At 40.6% G+C, this 21,736-nt stretch overlaps 1 protein-coding gene across 1 annotated transcript in view; it reads left to right on the top strand.

Annotated features, from left to right (window-relative positions):
* rims4 (regulating synaptic membrane exocytosis 4) overlaps nucleotides 1–21,736 on the top strand; it is a 113,582-nt gene that overhangs the window by 34,828 nt on the left and 57,018 nt on the right. The window contains exon 2 of the mRNA XM_017479581.3: nucleotides 9,840–9,978. Within this exon, the coding sequence (XP_017335070.1) occupies nucleotides 9,840–9,978 (139 nt within the window). The remainder of the gene's footprint in view (nucleotides 1–9,839; nucleotides 9,979–21,736) is intronic.

The raw sequence follows: 21,736 nt of genomic DNA, 5'->3' as shown, positions 1-21,736 counted from the left end.
ATAGGGAGGATGGCAGATGCGTAAGGGGAAAACCATCTGAATAAGTCCCACCAAAGACCCCAAGTGGTTCTACCTTCTTCATCTCGCCGGAGATCCTCGGTGACCTTTTTCATCTTTTCTAAAGCATGCGAAATGTTACCACTGGGAGCATCATTATTGGGTACATATGTACAACAATGTTCACCAACCATACAGTATGTCACAAAAGTGAGTACACCCCTCACATTTTTGTAAATATTTGATTATATATTTTCATGTGACAACACTGAAGAAATGACACTTTGCTACAATGTAAAGTAGTGAGTGTACAGCTTGTGTAACAGTGTAAATTTGCTGTCCCCTCAAAATAACTCAACACACAGTCATTAATGTCTAAACCTCTGGCAACAAAAGTGAGTACACCCCTAAGTGAAAATTTCCAAATTATGACCAAAGTGTCAATATTTTGTGTGGAAACCATTATTTTCCAGCACTACCTTAACCCTCTTGGGCATGGAGTTCACCAGAGCTTCACAGGTTGTCACTGGAGTCCTCTTCCACTCCTCCATGACAACATCACGGAGCTGGTGGATGTTAGAGACCTTGTGCTCCTCCACCTTCCATTTGAGGATGCCCCACAAATGCTCAATAGGGTTTAGGTCTGGAGACATGCTTGGCCAGTCCATCACTTTCACCCTCAGCTTCTTTAGCAAGGCAGTGGTCATCTTGGAGGTGTGTTTTGGATCATTATCATGCTGGAATACTGCATACTGATTATGCTCTGCTTCAGTATGTCACAGTACAAGTTGGCATTCATGGTTCCCTCAATGAACTGTAGCTCTCCAGTGCCAGCAGCACTCATGCAGCCCCAGACCATGACACTCCCACCACCATGCTTGACTGTAGGCGAGACACACTTGTCTTTGTACTCCTCACCTGGTTGCCGCCACACACGCTTGACACCATCTGAACCAAATAAGTTTATCTTGGTCTCATCAGACCACAGGACATGGTTCCAGTAATCCATGTGCTTATCCTGCTTGTCTTCAGCAAACTGTTTGCGGGCTTTCTTGTGCATCATCTTTAGAAGAGGCTTCCTTCAGGGACGACAGCGGACCAATTTGATGCAGTGTGCGGTGTATGGTCTGCGCACTGACAGGCTGACCCCCCAACGCTTTAACCTCTGCAGCAATGCTGGGAGCACTCATACGTCTATTTCCCAAAGACAACCTCTGGATATGACGCTGAGCATGTGCACTCAACTTCTTTGGTCGACCATGGCAAGGCCTGTTCTGAGTGGAACCTGTCCTGTTAAACCGCTGTATGGTCTTGGCCACCGTGCTGCAGCTCAGTGTCAGGGTTTTGGCAATCTTCTTACAGCCTAGGCCATCTTTATGTAGAGCAACAATTATTTTTTTCAGATCCTCAGAGAGTTCTTTGCCATGAGGTGCCATGTTGAACTTCCAGTGACCAGTATGAGGGAGTGTGAGAGCGATGACACCAAATTTAACACACCTGTTCCCCATTCACACCTGAGACATTGTAACAAGTCACATGACACCGGGGAGGGAAAATAACTAATTGGGCTCAATTTGGACATTTTCACTTAGGGGTGTACTCACTTTTGTTGCCAGCGGTTTATACATTAATGGCTGTGTGTTGAGTTTTTATGAGGGGACCACAAATTTACACTGTTATACAAGCTGTACACTCACTACTTTACATTGTAGCAAAGTGTCATTTTTTCAGTGTTGTCACATTAAAAGATATAATCAAATATTTATAAAAATGCGAGGGGTGTACTCACTTTTGTGACATACTGTAGCATACACTTCTCCTTCCTTAGCTAACATCAGATCCAGAGCGAGTCGGTTTTGGGTACTCATTGATCTAAGTGCAGTCAGTTCATCACTAATCAATTCAATGGCTTCAGTTGTAGCATTTGCAAGCACGGAGAGGCGGTTATGAGTTACTTCTGCCAAATTCCACATCTCTGTCATTCCAAATCCAGTAAAAATAGAGGTCCAAAATCGTTTGGCCTCTGTTGACACTTAATGTTCATTCGGGACTTCAGAAAGATCGAAAGCAGTATATAAAGCCCTCTTTGAACGTCTGCCCTTGGGACGAAATGGGGCATATATGGACTGGACACTAACAGTGGCCCTTACTGTTCTAGTAGGAACACAATGGATGAACCATGTCCTCAGTTGTCACAACGTACATTCCATCAGTGAGTTGAGCAAAGGTGCAGAGACCATACCAGTTATGGGGGAGAGAAGCGTATGCCCTAAACCCACAAACCCAGTAATGATCTTCTACTATATTTGCTCCAAACACCGGAAAGTCCAATGAACAAGTATCGGGCAGGCCTTTACAAGTCCATTTATCAGTATACCATCCATCAATTTTGTTAACCTTTTCACCAGGGTTTATCAGTTTAGGGGGTGTAACAAGTTCCTCACAATGATAAGGAGAAAGAGCACCCATATACATAGATGTCATGCCATCCTTTCCTATAGGCTAAGGGGCGGTGGTCTCTGATACTTCACAATAAAAACATACTTCGAATTTATTACCCTTAGGTAAACGGACAGATTGATGAAAGGTTAGCAGTATCCGAGGGGTTTTAAAAGACCCTTCCTCTTGAGAGGAGTACAGGGGGTCCAGACAATCAGTAGACCAATTTGTTTCATGGTCAGCGAGATCATAAGGGAAATCTTTACAATATGGAGTAGCACCTGGTTTATCAACGCCTACTAAGGGTTTATTTTTACTGGTGGTGATGTTAAAGGGAGCAATAACACAGCGATGCCGTGGATCAATATTGTTGTAGTGGTGTCATCTAAGACCGATGGCTACAAAGCACCACAGATGTTGATATGTTTCTCACACTGGATAAAAGGTTGGAGGATGGAGAAAGGATGGAAGGTGCTATGAGGCATGAGAGCGCAGATAAAACAGGGTGTGGTAAGGTGCATTTGCTTCACAGTAAGAACTGAATATTTATTGTATGCATTTTGATTGAAATGTTCAATATGTAAGTCACCAGACACATCAGGCTCAGGTGTAAGACTGTCAGAATTTGAAAAATGAGAATCATCAGGTTCATCCCATCCAGGAGACAGGAGGATCAACCCCATGAGGATATGTTGGGAGTATAAATACACACAATAACAGGAACAGACTATAACGTAAAAACATGTTAATGGTTTTGTCATAAGAGCCAATACAGAAAACTATGTGTATATGTGTAAAAATGTGAATCAGGTCAGCCAGCAGGTCAGGACTTTCTTCCTTTGTAGACACATTCACCGACGCTCAGACCTCGTCAGGGGTACAGGTACGTTCCCGAATGGGAAACCTGTCATAGAGAACAGGTGGAGAGAAAAGAATGGGCAGAGCTCATTTGTTAACAGCTTTTAGCTAACTTGCATGTCTCCAGATCGGTCCTTCTGAGGTCATAACTGCGGTTCTAGTAACAGCCACAACGTCATACGTCATATTTAGGCTCCCCTAGCTGTTTGTTCCATTTGGGAACCCGCAAAAGGATGTGTGGGATTCTGTGAGGGTAAAGGTAATTTAGCACGTACACACTCATGTTTTTCCTGCAACACGTCAAGCAATTTAGACACGTAATCCTCTAGATGAATATCGACACCACTTCCTGCAGACTGAAAAAAGTTAGTAGACATTTTTCAAGCCATGGGGAAAGGTCGACCGAATAACACCTCAAAGGGTGAAAGGCCTGTGGTTTTCGATGGCATCATTCAAATTTCAGTAAGAACGGCAGGTAAAAGGTCAGTAATTAGAATCCTCAGGGGTTGCATGTGATTGCATAAGGGCAAAATCCACCCCTGGCAATGGAGCACTATTATAAAAATGAACAGTGTTAGACATTAGAAAAGGACAGGGTGATTGTGACTTAGCAGCCAGTTTTGCGTGCCTATCAGCCAGCGCGTTCCCACCTATCTCTACAGTGTTGCCAGTTAGATGCGCCTTTGTTTTGATGATCGTGAGAGATGTTGGTTTAGCACAGGAAGAGATTAGATTGTCGACTAGAGTGGAATGTGAGATTGGCTTACTGTCAGTTGATTTAAAACCTCGTTGTTGCCAAATCCTTCCAAAATCATGAGCTACTCCGAAAGCATAGCGCAAGTCTGTGAAAATAGTGATTCTGTGTCCTTCAAATATCGTGCACGTATGTGTGAGAGAGAAAAGCTCGGCTGCTTGAGCTGAGTTAAATGGCAGAGAGTGTGATTCAAGAACCACATTCGGTAGAGTACAGACTGCATACCCACACAGGAAAACTCCATCAGCGGGCTTAGAACATGATCCGTCTACAAATACATACTTACTGTTAAACAAAGGAGTATCAGACAGATCAGATTGAATGCTACACGAAGAAACAATTTCTTTTAAACAATCATGATTTTCAGGTAAAGGAATGGTGTCATCCTTTGAATTTAGCAGACGATTCAAAGCATGTGCTATCGTGTCTAGTGCTGTGGAACATTTAATGGTCAAATTGGCGGTAGCACAGAGAATAGTTTCATAACCATTTCTGCGCTGAGCCGTCATGTGTTGTGTTTCAATGTTGGATAATACCTGTTTCACCTGTTGAGTCGTGTGCAACACCAAAGGGTGTGACAAAACCAATCGTTCTGCATCTGTTACCATCAGAGTGAGTACCATCACAGCCACTGCACGCAGACTGCCAGGGAGTTCAGCAGCCATGGAATCCAGCGTTTTAGAGAGATAGGCACAGGGACGAAAACCACCCCCATGTTCTTGTGCTAGAATGCCTGAGGCCACTCTAGAGTGTTCATGAGTGTACAGGTGGAAAGGTGTTGTGTAGTCGGGCAGCCCCAGGGCTGGAGAGGAACATAAAGCAGTTTTTAAATGTTCAAATGCAGAGACAGTCTCAGGAGTATGTGTCACAGGAGTCAAAAGTGGATCAGAATATTCTACGATAGCCCTGAGCTGCTTGTCATAATATGAACAATCAGAGATCCATTGTCTGCAGTAATTAATCAGTCCCAAGAAGGCCAAAACAGATCTGTTTTGTAGTGGGCAGCTGAGAAGTCATCACAACCGCTATCCGTTGTCTGATAGACTTCTCTGTCCTTTTGATAAGAGAAATTTGACTTCTGTTTTACATGGTTGCAATTTTGTATGTGACACCTTGAATCCTTTGTGAGGTAGATGTTCTAGCAGTCTCAGGGTTGCAGTCCAGTAGCCAGCTTCTGACTCAGCAGTGATAATGAGATCGTCCGTGTATTGCAGAACACACGCGTCCTCTGCAACATGGAGATCTTGCAAGGAGTCTCACCACACAAGAAAACACCGTGGGGGAGTCAACGTAGCCATGTGGCAGGCGTTTCCAGGTCAGCTGCCATCCCCTGTGTGTGAATTCGAACAGTGGCTGATTCTCCTCAGCAACTAGAACACTGAAAAAGGCAGAACACAAATCCACCAAGCTAAACCATGCATGGTGTGAAGGGATTAATGTAATAATACTAGGCACATCAGGAGAAATCGGTATTACAACTTCGTTGATCCACCTGAGGTCTTGTGTAAATCGCCATGTGCCATCAGGTTTAGGAACAGGATTAACAGGCATGTTACGGGCTTACACAGAGCTTCAAAACACGTTGCTGTAACAAAGAGTTAACAATAATATCAATGCCACAGGCTTTTGATTCAGATAAGGGATATTGTTTTAGATACACAATTGTTTTACATACACAATGTTTGACTTAGCCTGATAGGGAACACATTGTACATGTCCAATCAATTCCTTGTAGTCTGTCCACAGAGAGTTAGGCAGAGTCTGTAATCTTCGGTCTGATGATTCATTGTGGGAGAACAGAGAAAGTGAGACACATTGAACAGCTGATTTAGGATGATTTACTGCGGTTTCTGCGAGCAGAGGTGTAGAAACCACCAATTTAGAGCCCGAGAATGCAAGTGTGAGATGCAGTTTGCTCATTAAGTCGCGTCCTAAAAAGATTAAAAGGACACTCCGGCATGTTTACGAATTCATGCGTGAAAATTAATTCAGGATCCAAGCAGGGAAACACACGCACAGGTGGTGTAAGATACTGTTCAGTCACAACCCCTTCTATCCCTACAGAGCTCACAGACATTGGGGTTTAAGGCCCAGTGTACAATTTCCCAATCGAAGACATAGTAGTCCCAGTATCCAAAAGAATAGCATACACGACATCAGCAACGCTTAATTCAGTCATGGGTAATTTCATGATCTGAGGAGAAATAAAAGTTAAGTTTAAGTATGATCGGCACACTGGGTCACAAGAGCTCCGTGGAGGAGGTAATTCTGCTTCACTAAGAGGCGGAGGGTCTGGCCGAATTCCCTGAATTCCTTCGTCATCGGTATCTGTATCTCCCTCGGGAGTAGCAGTGGCTAACGCTTGGTGTGGGGGCGGTTTAGCATGAGATTTACGAGGTGCTCCTGGAGTGGACAAAAGTGTGCGTTTTTACTTCGGAGTCGGGGAAGTGGCACTAGAATCATACAGAGGCGGAACTTTAGTTCTACGTGGTTGTGCGCGAGAAGTTTTATTATTCACATGGAACGCCTTAGGTAGTTTGTCCTTTAAGTTATAATGTTTATTCCAAAAGGGAAGTAGGCAAAGCCATTCCCTATAACATTTTGACATATATTCATAATCCCAATCCGGATCACCTCCCCCCTCAAAGGAGCCACAGAGTGAAATGATTTGGAGTTGTGGCGAGCATGCCACTGACCAGCCATGTAAACAACCTAAATATGGAGACATATATAATCTGCCTGACACAGCGTCTACCCAGTCCCTGGGTGTCATACCAGGACACGGAGGATCTGGAGTGGATGGAGACCCTCCCATAACTTGGAAAACAACACGAACAATAACCCAATAACAATATTAATATAACACTCTTAGGTAAACCACACACAGAGTCGCAAACTCTACGTAATATACTACAGCTTATAAACACAATTATTAAGCAGGCATGACGTTACAGAGGATCATAGACCAGAGTGCAGATTATCGACGGACAGATAATCACTCGATTATTCCACAACGGGGGGTTCAGGATACACCGCCCCAGGGAAGAAAGAAAGACACTTACCCTGGACCGGAGTATCACACTTCTGACACCAGATTGTTAGATACAAAGGAATCTCAGATTATGTCCTTCAGTCCTCCATCAGCCTTTTCAGCCTTTTATTTCTCTTAACTCTTAGTTCTGTGCTATGAGCAAGAAATTGTGATTGACCACAAAGCTTTCAGGCCTGGGGAGTCTAAATGAACACACTGACACATGTTGTTCACAGAGACATCCAGTTTATTTCATCTAGAACAGGAGTATTTATACACATAGATAACAGCATTGCGTAGGTGGGTTTCTACTTGTGCACGTGCTCGACAGATTTAGACAAAATACACCGCAGACTTCAAAAATAAGTCTTTTCAAAATATAGAAAATACATGTGTCAGCTATAATAAAAGATGGCAGTTGATCAGCTTATTCAAAGAGGTAATTAAATGAATACATTCATCATAGGTATTTGATAGCACAGAGACACACAAACAGAAAGTATAACACAGTATTCCCCGTATCGAAGGTGTCTTAATAGCAATTCGTAATATAAGAGAGTACATGATATAAGAGAATTTCCTTCAGCCACCAAAACCATCTTAGAATAAATCCTGTAAATTCGGCAGGTTTTTGTGATACAATTAAGGGATGCTTGGACTCCTCCAACCAGTGGCACTATTCTTCTAGTGCAAGTGCAGCAAGGAGTTCTCGGTTACCAACATCTTAATTTCTCTCTGTTGGAGACAGGCACCTGGAAAAGAAGGAACAAGGGTAAACTTTGTTATCCATGGTATACCTCAGAGAGAACCGCCTCCTATGTCTATTTTGAATGCATCCACCAGAACAATAAATGGTAGTTCAGGGGTACCAGGATTTTACGATTTAATGAATGAACCTCCTGTATAAATTGGCAAAGCCAAAAAATCTCTGTACCTGCTTCAATGTTTTGGGGTGGGGCCAGTTGGTGATGGCTGATACGATCCCTGGTTCCATCTGGATGCCTTCTTGGGAGATAAAATAACCTAAAATTGAAACTTGGGAGACATGGAACTCAAGCTTGTGTTCAAACATAGAGGCCTTGTTTTGAATTTGATCACTCCTGACCCAATAGGACTGCCATGCAGGTCCTGAACCTTCCAGGATAATGGACAAGTTTCATATGGAATGCACATCTTTCTCACCAATTCAATGTCCGAAAAGTTGTCTGCTGCACCTGATTCTACAAATACACTTAAGGAGACAGTCTTTTCCTTGTGTGACACCCTGGTAATGAAAAGCCTTTTTATAGGCCATCAATTTAATAACCCAGCTGATATTAATGTGCACAGATAGGAGATATAATTACTTTCTAACTACTTACACATTTTAGCAGGTTCCTTGGCTTATCTTACCTTGGAGAACTGCTATTTTTAGCGTGTTCAATACTTTTTTCCTGTGTCATTCCACTATATTACAGATAACTTAATTTATGGATTTTAATTATGAATTCTTTATATTTGCGGATTTCTTGAGTTAATACTGATGTCTGTTGAAAATTTCATGTGAATAAACTCATTGGAAATATATTTACTTAAAAAATGTTGACGAGTTCAATACTTATTTCCCCCCACTGTGTTTGTGTGTGTGTGTGCATATATATATATATATATATATATATATATATATATATATATATATATATATATATATATATATATATATAAAACCACTGAGAGGTGAAAATAATATATTGATTATCTCATTACAATGGCACCTGTCAATATATTAGGGAAAAATGGGCAAGCAAAAGGATCTGAGCAACTTTTACAAGGGCTAAATTGTGATGGCTAGGTCTTGTGGGGTGTTCCTGATATGCAGTAATTAGAACCTACCAAGGACCAGCAGTGGTCCAAGGATGCACAACCAGTGAACCGGAGAAAGGGCCATGGGTGCCTGAGGCTCACTGATGCACATGCTTCTGGTCCAATCCCACAGAAGAGCTACTGTAGCACAAATTGCTGAAAAAGTTAATGCTACCTATGATAGAAAGATGTCAGAACATACAGTGCAGCAGAACATGCTTGCATATGGGGCTGTGTAGAGTCGCAGACCATACAGAGTGATTATGCTGACCCCTGTCCACTGCTGAAAGCACCTACAATTGGCACTTGAACATCAGAACTAGACCATGGAGCAATGGAAAAAGGTGGCCTGGTCACGTTGCTTTTTCTACATCATGTGGACTACCGGGTACACACTGTATGTGTCGCTTACCTGGGGATGAGATGGCACCAGGATGCACCATGGGAAGAAGGCAAGTTGGTGGAGACAGTGCGATGTTCTTGTTTATGTTCTGTTGGAAAATCTTGGGTCTTGGCATTCATATGGATGTTTCCTTGACACGTACCACCTGCCTAAACATTGTTACAGACCAAGTACACCCCTTTATGGCAACAGTATTCCCTAATGCCAGTGGCCTCTTTCAGCAGGATAATCTCAATCCGATCGAGCGTCTGTGGGATGTGCTGGACAAACAAGTCAGATCAACGGAGGCCCCACCTTGCAACTTACAGGACTTAAAGCATGTGCTGCTAATGTCTTGGTGCCACATACTGCAGCACACCTTCAAGGTGGAGGTCATGTGGAGTCAATTCCTTGATGGGTCAGAGCCGTTTTGGAGGCACAAAGGGGATCTACACAATATTAGGTGGTGGTTTTAATGATATGGCTGATCAGTATATAATTTTTTTTTACTGTTAGTGTCTCTCTTTCTTTCTCAGAGACGGAAGGACGGCGGTTGAAGGGCATCCAGAGGAGCACAGAGACAGGATTAGCTGTGGAGATGCCCAGTCGCACAGTTCGCCAGGCCAGCCATGAATCCATAGAAGACAGCATGAACAGCTATGGTTCAGAGGGAAAGTGAGTATTACTACACATCACACAGCTCTTAATTGTGTGGGTCACATCAAAACAGTTTATTGCAGAATTTTTATATTATGCAACAGTATACACTATAAATCCACAATAAGTTCTTGAAAGTTTTGACATTCTGTAATTTGGGAAAATTGTAACAAATATATCCATGGACGATAACATTTAGTTACTTTATATACCTGTGACACTGTAGAAGATTTTTTTTGTTAGTGGTGTTGTGTTCACCACCATCACTGCAGAGGGAGCATCCATTTTAAAACACAAGGGTAAACAATTTCATTTTGTACACCATTTTAATTAATCTGGCATTCCTTTTGAAATGGTTAAAATAATTCCAACCTCAGCATTGAGGTTACAGCTGTATTACATTTATCGAAGTTTTTAAATATGCCTAATGGCATAGCTGAGGATTGAAAGAGGAACATTCAAAGATGAAACATATACACATATATGTGATCGAAAACATATCAATACATGATAGGTATTTGTTACATAATCTGTTCTCGAAACTAGCCAACATGTGAGCAACAATCCACTTCTTCACAGCTGGACTACCAGGAACTAAAATGAGAATAAAGATTATGCTGTTAGATATATTTACCATATAATACAGTCCTAAAATAACCAAAAGGCTCATAAGAAAAAAAAGAAACATAAAGTGAGAAAGAAAATGAGAGTGTTGGAGAGAGATGGATTGAGTGGGTATTAGGGGTGTAACACAATACCACTGAATGGCAATGCCACAAACCATGAAAAGTGAATGGCTCACATCACTCAATGATGAAAATATTGCCAGGTCAAGATACCACGCTAATACTATGCTAGAAGATTCTTACCCAAAAAGACTTGAGTCGTGTAATAAAATCAAAATGTGCTTTAACAAAGTATTAGATAAAGTATAAAGTATTCAATAAAGTATTGAGGTGTGAACACTTATGCAACTAGGTTATTGTAAGTTTTTTATTTGTGTTTTTCCCCTATAAATGTTTCTGATTGTTTTTCACTTTATTTGTATACATGCAATTCTACAATGCTGTGAAAAAGTATCTCAGTATCCTGAGTTCTTCTGGAAAAAAAAGAAAAACTGAAAAGTTTTAGATCATCAAATGAAATACAAAATAAAACAAAGGCAACCTGAGTAAACACACAATACAATTATATATATATATATATATTTTTTTTTTTTTTTTTTTTTTTGAAGCAAAAAAAAGTTGCTGCACATTTTCTATGTTTTCCATCTATCTCTACTAGGAACTAATTGATTTAAACAAATATTTTAATAAATCAGCATTTTTTTATTTGGGTTTAAATGGAAAAGTGCTACATGACATATGCTGTTTTTAACTGAGTTTAAATGAGAATAATGATTTTTTTTTTTTTTTTTTTTTTTTTTTACATATCAGGAAATGGTTATCATTTCTGCTTCAAATAAGTTTTTTAAAATAACATTTGCAGAGAAAGTGATATGATATAGTGGTGCTTGAAAGTCTTGCTGCATGACCCTCTCTTCAGATTGAGTTCAGACAGATGTCCTGACATTTTCATTACAAATTCAGTGCTATAATTTAGAATTTATTGTTCCATCAATGATGGCAAGCCGTCCTATCCCAGACGCAGCAAAACAAACCCAACCCATGACACTACCACCACCATGTTTCACAGATGGGATACGGTACTTATGCAGTTTTTTACTTTCTCCAAATATAACGCTTTTCATTTAAACCAAAAAGTTATATTTTGGCCTCACTTGTCCAAAAAAAATTAAAAATAATAATAATAATTTTTCCAACAGCATTCTGGCTTGTCTAAGTGATCTTTAGCAAACTTCAGATGGGCAGCAATGTTCTTTTTGGAGAGAAGTGACTTTCTCCTTGCAACCCTGCCACGCAGACCATTGTTATTCAGTGTTCTCCTGAGGGTGGACTCATGAACATTAACATTAGCCAATGTGAAAGAGGCCATTAGTTGCTTAGAATTTACTCTGGGCTCCTTTCTAACCTCGTAGACTATTATACATCTTGCTCTTGGAGTAATCTTTGTTGGTTGACCACTCCTGGGGATGGGGTAAGAATAGTCTTCAATTTCTTCCATTTCTACTCAATCTGTCTGACTGTGGATTGATGGACTCCAAACTCTTTAGAGTAACCTTTTTCAACCTGATGAGCATCAACAATCTTCTTTGTTCATGACATGATACACTTCCATCAACATGTGTTGTGAAGATCAGACATTGAGCGTGAGCGTCCCATCCCAAGGGCGCTTCTCCAATCACCGCCTAAGCGCCCAAAAACACTCCCTCTCGAGCCCCCCCGACCCGGTGGTCCTGGCCCTCTGGGCAAAATGTCCACACACATTGCCAGGTCCTGAGGCAGGTATTGTTCCCTGAGGAGCCGAGCTGGTCCCCTGAGGAGCAGAGAAGCAGACACGAGGCTGGGGCAGGCTCGGCGGGGTCATGGGGGGGAACAAGGCTTGGAAGGTCGAGGTCACACCATTAATCTTTGGCATGAGCAGAGTTTGGAAGGTCATTTCGTCGACCTCTGGCTTGAACATGTCGTGGTAAGCCGTGACTTTAGTCTCTGGTGTGAGCATGGCTTGGGAAGTCATGTCGTCTGCCTCTGACTGGAACATGTCTTGGTGGGTTGTCTTGTCGGCCTCAGATGTGAGCAGAACTTGGTTGGCCGTGTCATTGACCTCTGGCATGAGCCGAGCTTGGTGGGCTGTGCTGTTGGCCTCAGGCATGAGCAGAGCTTGGTGGGCCATGTTGTCGGCTTCTGACTGGAACATGTCTTGGTGGGCCATCTTCTCCACCTCTGATTGGATGATACCTTGTCAGCCTCTGGTTGGATCATATCATGATGGGCTGGGACGGTGGCCACCTCGATGGCCTCTGGAAGGAGTTCGGCTGGAGAGGCTGCCTTGTTGGACTCTGGCTCCCTCTCGTAAAAAGTGGTGAATGGCCAAGTGTGTTCGTCCATCTGGTTCACCCTCCCTAAAAATTTTTTAGGTTGAGTTTGAAATCTGATCTTCAACCTTGACTAAAAATGTAACAAACTAGATTACACCACTTAGGCTGCTGTATTTCGTGGCAATCAGGAGCTCCGCCCAACCGCGGGCTGGGCTAGTGAGCTAGGACAGCACTGCTTTTCTTTAGGCTTGGGGTCCACATGGCTCGTGAAATAAAACTGACATTGCAGGAGATAACTTTCTGTATATACAGTAAAGCCATCAAATGTTTCCGGGGAAATCAGAGAAGTCCACATGGAAAAAGGATGGAATTAAGCACTGGCATTCTGGTGCTACTCCCCACTCACCTTCCTGCTGCATCCATGGCAAAGTATTCCTTCAGGTAATGGAGGATCAGATGGATGCAAGTGTAGTTTAAGCATTTATTAAAGAGACAGGCAGACAATGCCAAATTGAAAGGCAAACACAGTCAAAAATCAAGCAAGGATAAACAGCGCTTAAACATAACAGGGCTCCAAATATAATATTTTTGTGTCATTGGTTTAATTGGGTTCTCTCTGTCTACTTTTATGACTGATGGTGTTTTAGATCATATTTATGTAGACATATAGAAAATCCTAAAGGTTTCACAAACTTTTAAGCACACTGTAACTTTCTATTTAATTATTATAGTTGTCCTATTTAAGCCTTTTTAAAGGCAATTTTCTTTAATATTCATTGTTATAGAATCAAAACTTGTATACATTACTGGCTACATGCAAGATGAATAAGCCTACATGTTAAAATCACCTAATGTGCACCTTTTTTTTTTTTTTTTAAACTTTCAGTTAAAGGGATGACAAGAAACTATTATTATAGTAATTATGAATTATAAACATCCCTCATCATTCATTATTTATGTAAACACACAGACCACTGCCGCTAGTCTTACTGGACAGTGCTGCTATCCTGTCGGTGTGATGTGCAGTTAGCCCAGCTAGCTGAAAACACAGCAGTCCCTGATTCTACACTGGGTAGTTAGGGCTATCAGTAACCTACAGACAGTGCACCCCAACAGATTTTTCATTGTTGCCAGAGATTTTAACCACTTGAATCTGAAATCACTGCTGCCAAAATTCCACCATCATATTGATTTTGCAACCCATGGTACAAACACTTTACACCTTGTTTACACATTGTTTAAACCAACATAAGCACCAACAGTGCTTACAAGGCTGCACAGTGCCTCCACCTCGGCGGCTCAGACCACATCTCTGTTATGCCAATCCCAGTGTACAGACCACTTCTGAAACATGCCAAACCTGTTCTGAAACAGGTGAGAAACTAGTCTAAGGTAGCCATCTCAGCACTTTAAGACTGTTTTGAGCACACAGACTGGAATATGTTCAGAGAATATGTTACATACCACATCAACACAGACTTGGAGGAAGACCAGCTTTATGAGGGGCAGTGGTGGCTTAGTGGTTAAAGGCTCTGGATTACTGATCAGAAGGTCAGGAGTTCAAGCCCCAGCACTGCCAAGCTACCACTGTTGGGCCCTTAACCCTCAATTGCTCACTGAGATAACTGGATAAGGGCATCTGCTATGGCCTTTTATTGCTAAATGCCATAAATGTAAATATCAAGTGCATTGATGAGTTAACTTCCTTCAAGACCATCACCACACGTGCAAACCAGAAACATTCTGTCCGGGGCAATCAGGGAAGAAAAGTGTAACTATGCAGAAAGAATCCACAGTCATTTCATAAGCACCAAGGACACAAGGCTTATGTGGAATTCAGGCCACAGAATACAGAATACAAAGCTACACCACCCATCTGTGATGATGATGATGATGCCTCGCCCGCAGATGCACTGAATAATTTCTACACATGTTTCACAGAACAACATGCCATCAAGGAAGACCACCCCAACTCCCAGTAACCAAGAACCTTGATCTGTCTGCAGTAGACGTCAGGAAAACTCTGTGCAGTTATTCCATGGAAAGCTGCTAGTCCTGATACATACCTGGCCTGCTCAGGGAATGTGCCGATCAGCTTGCAGATGTCCTCACAGACACTCCATTTAAAGAGTTTCACCTCTTTAAATGCCCCTCCTGCAACAGGAGTTTGGGATGGACTTTACCAGGTAGTCCAGCTGGCCTTTGATGTTGAGGGGAGGTGGTGGGGTTGTGGCTAGTAGGTTGGTGCCTAGGGGGCCAGGTATGACTGGTTTCAGGCATGAGACATTGAAAGATGGGGCTGTTCGCCAATGTCAAGGGAGGACAACAGGTTACCTGCTTGCAAATATATACCTATGGCTGAGTTTCTTGCATGGGTCTGGTGGTCTTAGGTCTTGTGTGGACAGCCCAATCCTCTGGGTTATTGGCACAGAATGTATGTAGGAATCGGCCTATTTCCTGGTTGGACTGTTCCACTTGGCCATTAGACTGTGGGTGATAACCAGATGTGAGACTGAAAGTTACCACGAGCTTCTATGAAGCTGGCCCAAAAGCATGAGGTGAATTGTGGGCCCGATCACTTACGATATCCTCAGAGATCCCAAAGTGACGGAACACATGGTTGAATAAAAACTCTGCCCTGGTGAATGTGGTGAATACATATACACACACACACACATACACAATATATATATATATATATATATATATATATATATATATATATATATATATATATATATATATATATATATATATATATATATATATATATATATATATATATATATATATATATATATATATTATATAAGTTATTGCAGTTATTGCTGCTAAAGGTGGCATAACCAGACTTTAACTTTAAGGGGCAATTGGTTTTTCACATTGGTGATAGGTGTTGGAAAACTTTTTTTTTTGCTTCAATAATTTTTTTTTTAATTGTTTTATTTCGTTTGAAGATCTAAAATTATATGGTATGAGATATAACCAAAAACAGCAGAATACTTTTTCATAGCACTGTATCTGGAGTTTTATGGATTTAAGCTTTTCTGGGTAGCAAGTTCCATGATACAAAACTGCTAGATTCAAACATAACAAATGAACAAATTCAATATTATGCACAGATATTGAGACTAAGAGGGAAAGACAAGCTTATGGTAAAAAAACAAAGCTTTGCTATGAGCCTAACTTGAGATATACATAAATAGTCCTTGGTAAATGAACCCCATGTGTTAGTTTTCAGTACAGATTAGTTACAGTACAATCAGGAGATGGACATGGACTGAGGATGATATACAGTATAATTTGAAGGGAGATGTAAGTGATCAATAAGCAAGTAATCTGTAAGTGATCTGTTGCAGGATCTTCTTCAATGGTCCAGTGAAATGAAGGCTGATTTTTCTTGACTCACTCCGACTGTATGTCCACTGGCAGGCCAAAATGGCAGTAGGTCCTCAGCAGTCTGGAATGCTGTCAGAAAGCCTCAGAGAGAAACATGAGAACAAGCTTTAGAGAAAGACTTACCTATAACCAGTATGGTGGTGTCTTGGCCTGGGTCATATCTTTGAACATCAGCATGAATTTTTGCCCATCAGTAGCAATGGGTTAACAACTAACAATCACAACAACTGTGACTCCTGGATCTCCTGTAGTGAGTGAGGTGTGAGCCAAGGTAATAAGCTACCCCTACAGGTCCCAGCAGACATATACTCTCTCTGGTTGGCCTGTCTGGTGGTCCAGGTATGGTTTCCTCATTATCATGTTATTGGTTACATTTTTTAAATATGAGAAGAAAACATTACTCATATATGTACAGTTTAATAGCTTAATTTCTTCAACTTCTTAATTAATTGTCTTTTCTTAACTACAATATAAGGCTAAAGGATAACAATTTTTTAAACTGAATGGTGAAAATTCAATCTAATTTTTTTTGTTTATCATTTACTATACACCACAGATATGCATTTGAAAGATGCATAGGAAGTTTATTTCTGTAAATAGTTTTGGTATTTCAGTGAAATACACAGAAAAAAACTTTCTCTGAATCAGACTTACAATTAATCTTATCTGTAATACAATATTTTTATTTATAGCATATTGCAAACAACATGTTGCAGGAGACATGGATTTAAGCCAATTACAGTCATTAACAGCCATTTGCAGAAATTGAGACAATCTAGCTGGCTGGTTAAAGCTAGCTCAAAGTCTACTGTACTAATTGACTTATTTATTGGTTTGTTAAAGACAGAGGACTACATAAATCTGGCAACAACTAACAGAGTTTTACTCTCAATATGCTGGAGATTTATGAACATCCAAGACAAAATCCAATAATCGTGAATGTAAAGCAATCACAGGTGCAACACATAATTCACAGAGCAATCAGGTAAAAGGGCAAATCCAAAGAACAGTCAAGATCACAGGGGTCAAAATGAGGGTCAAACACAGGAATATAAAACATGGAACAAAGCCTGTGAACTTAATTAATATAAATATTTGAAAAACCTTGAGATGAGAGAGAGAGAGAGAGAGAGAGAGAGAGGGAGAGAGAGAGAGAGAGAGAGAGAGAGAGAGAGAGAGAGAGAGAGAGAGAGAGAGAGAGAGAGAGAGAGAAAGATTGTAGAATAGGAAGTAACTGTGGACACTTCAAAATTCAGGGAGGGGGCCAGCGTAGAGGTGTCATGGCCCGAGCTGGTGTGAAAAAAACTTTTGCTGCAACCTAAGATCTTTCATCAGAACCATACCCCTCCCAGTACACAATATAGAACATTTGGTCACTCAGCACTGGTTGCCTGGTGGTGAGATGATAGAGAGAAATAGTTGGTATATATTGTAACCTTAGTTTTGACAGGTATAGGTCAAAGGTCAAAAAGATACACATTCTAACTCTCTATATCTAGATCAAAGGTCATGATCATAAAAATATGTATAGTTATGTTAAATCTGGTTCCCATGCATTCCAGACACATATGTTCTCATACCTGGTACGGCCATGTGTTTTTCGCCCCACACACGTTGCACACATGGTCCTTCTAACACTCTGTGGTAGGTCATAAAAATATATATAGTTATGTTAAATCTGGTTCACATCCATTCGTTACCATACATGGTATGGCCATGTGTTTTCCACCCACACAAGTTGCACACACATGTTCTTTCTTTTCACATAGAATATGAAACTCTCTGAGGTAGGTCATAAAAATATATATAGTTATGTTAAATGTGGTTCCCATCCATTCGTGACAGAAACGTTACCATACATGGTACGGCCATGTGTATCCCACATCCAAACAAAAATATAACACACACACACACACACACACACACACACACACGCGCACAACACACACATGTACAGACAAACGCATGCATACGAACCTGCTTATAAAAGTCGAGCATCCCTCTAGGTTTTATAATACTCTGTACTTAGAACAACGTGTGCGATCTTACAACATGGCTGATGTTTGTCCTATCGCGCCGAAAAAAGCTCACCCTTTTTTGGGAAGAATAGAAAAAATGTTAGAACATGAAAAGATTCAATATTGGGTAATGTCAAACGGATGTACAGCCGGGTTTTTTTTGATGCAGAAAAAGGAACCGTTTTGCTTTTCAAGTTCTTGGTCCCGGGACACACGATCTTTTCCTTTCACGTAGAATATGAAGCACTCCGAGTCAGGCCTAGGTCAAAAGGTCAACAACGTAAAACCCCCGTTCTGATGCATTCCCGAGCACAAACACACCCCACACACACACTCGAATGCATACGAACCTGTTTATAAAGTCGAGCACTTCGAAAGTTTTAACATCGGAAAAGGTTCGACCGAATTTCCAGAGTCAGTTCTTCACTACTTCGAAAGTTTGAACATCGGCAAAGTTCAACAGAATTTTCAACAGTCTATCCTTCACTACTTCCAGACACCATGAATTTCTCGGCAGGTAAAAATTTGTATTTTAATCAATTAATAGTTAAATATAAATTGAAATACAATGTTTATGTAATTATCCAGTAGGCAATGATATTGATATAAACTTAGAACTAATCTTTCTGAGTACAAAAATCATCATCCTTATCTGGTCATTATGTAATCTGGTACGATACTTTATCTAAAATGTAAATATTCATTACATTTATATTACAGTGCAAGACCGAGTTAAGCTCATCTGATTCTAGTGTATAGGTAATTAAAATTTGTCTCTTAGATCTATGTAGTGATCTAAAATGAGAATGTTAAGTTATTAAAAGTATGTTTTACTGTTTTATAGACAGCTTGGTGATTATTTCTGAGCATGAAGTTGATTAGGAAATTGTATGATAGATATGGCACAGAAACGACTGAAATGCAGTTCGGATATGGAGACTAAAAAAAAGAGAACCGAAAATTCTCCATTATCTCATGATTTATTTTATGACGGAAACCAGAGTTTTTCAAATGATTCGCACACACCCCTGAACCCATGTTTAACTGAAGCGATCAACCGGCTGAACGAAAGTTTAATTCCGTCACACCAAGTCGTTAGTGAGAGACCTAATCAGAGTCCAAATTACGTCGTATCAAACACAACGGTGACGCCGAATGATATATTTTCTGAATTAAATCAATGTCTGTTAGAGTTACATAATAACCTAAATGAACACGGTCATTCAGTACAAATAAACCCTGATCTAATCGATGCACTCAATCAGTTGAACGAAAATTTAAGATCGTCAGAACAGAGCAATACTCAAAAGGAAAACCCCAGTCGAAATTCCATTCAAACTGTATCAAGTACGCCGGTCACGTCGCACGACATATTTTTCGAATTAAATCAATGTCTGTTAGAGCTACAAAATAACCTAATCGAACAAAGAGAATCTATGCAGATAAATCCATGTTTAATAGACGTGGTGAATCAAATCAATGAAAATATGTCATTATCTCCAGTTCAGAATAGCGTCTCGACTCCAGAAAACGCTCAGGAACCTAGTCTGTTATCTTCTCATATGATATGATATACGAACTTAATCAAAGTCTTATGAGGATAAATGACAGTCTTGTTAACTTAATCGAAAACCCTGACAATATTGCACAAAATTCGGAAAACGATAATGAACGCAACCGCCCAATGGAAAACATACACTCACCTAATACCCAAGATTCTCAAATGGAAAACACACATTCGCCCGATACCCAAGATTCTCAAATGGAAAACTCGCCCGATATCCGAGTAGAGCAAGAGGGTGATGGATTAGATCCTAATATTAGAATAATTAATCGGGAAAGATTCAACAACACTGAGATTAGGAGAAGAGTGAATTTTTCTTCTATCGCGAACGTTGACAGCTTTGCAGATTTTTATAATTATGTTTTAGAGATTTTAAACAGTGTGATTGAAATCGCTAACAATTTAATTTCTGCCAAGGATGTAGTCACCGTTGAAATTAGAGGTGATACGATCAATGTTTCATCATGCGTTCAATTAAACAATGGTGTCATCGATTTAGGTTCTTTTCTGACCATGATCGAAAATGCAATTCAGAGTAAACGTGAAATTTTTACCGATAATACCCTTGAAATAGTCGTCCAGATCGTCCGACCACTTCGGGGTGGTGGAAATAGAAGGAAAATAGGCCATATATTCAAATCAGAAACCCTGCAGAAGAAAATGCAGCATCTATACATTTTTCACAACAGAGACAACATGTGCTTCGCCTTGTGTGTTAGCCAACCTTTGAATCGTGAAAAAAATGATTTTGAAATCGAACAAATCGCTAGAAAATTACAACACGATGTGGGATTATCCGTAAACACCGCGGTCAGCTTCGCTGATGTACCGAGATTTGAGAGACATTTGAATTGCAAAATCGTAATCGTATACTGTTCTGCTAGCAAAGCCGGATACTCTTTCTTTCAAACTAGCAAGACTCCCCACGAAAAAATGATTTACTTTTTTTTACATGACAACCACTATTATGGGGTTAAGGGTATCACCGGACTTTTAGGAACGAGTCATGTTTGTCATTTCTGCCATTCCGGGTTTGACGTTTTATGGAAACATAAATGCGCTTATAGCTGCAACGTTTGTCACGACCCCGATTGTTACAAACACCCTAAGAATGTTACTAAATGTCCAGAGTGTCAGAGACTGTGTAACTCACATTACTTTTTCGAGAGGCATAAAGCAAAGATTCAGTCGCGCAAAGGCAAATATTCTATGTGTGAAACAGGATTCTACTGCGGTAAATGTAAACGTGTGATACGGGATAATCCTTCTAATCATGAGAATCATGTATGTGCCCATTCGAAATGCATACTCTGTGGCCAAAAACTCGATGAGGATATCGAGCATAGATGTTTTATACAGAGGGCCAGGAAAGAAAGCGAAAATACGGATTATGTGTTTTATGATTTCGAGACTAGGCAGGAAACAGGAACTCATGTAGCTAATTTCATATGCTGTATTGATTTTAAGGGTGAGGAGTGGGTGGCTGAAGGGGATGATTTGCGTCAGTGCCTTCTTTAAAAGAATGTATGTACCGTTTCGGTGTAATACATACCACCGATACAAGTTTATCGCCCATAACGCTAGAGGGTTCGATTCATACCTTTTGTTAAACCATTTAGTGAAAGAAGGAATCACACCCGAAATCATAGCGCAAGCCGGTAAAATTTTGTGCTTCATCGATAACGCGTTTCGTCAGTCCTACATTGATAGTCTATCGTTCTTACCCATGAAATTGAGTAGCATCCCAAAAGCCATGGGTTTTTCGGAAAGCAAGAAAGGCTATTTTCCCCATTTCTGGAACACCGTAGAACATCAGGATTACGTAGGGCCGTATCCTGACCCTAAGTTTTACGGTGT

This window comes from Ictalurus punctatus, chromosome 11 (genome assembly GCF_001660625.3).
Source record: "Ictalurus punctatus breed USDA103 chromosome 11, Coco_2.0, whole genome shotgun sequence".
Taxonomy (NCBI): Eukaryota; Metazoa; Chordata; class Actinopteri; order Siluriformes; family Ictaluridae; genus Ictalurus; species Ictalurus punctatus.
This window is presented reverse-complemented; position numbering and strand designations above follow the sequence as displayed.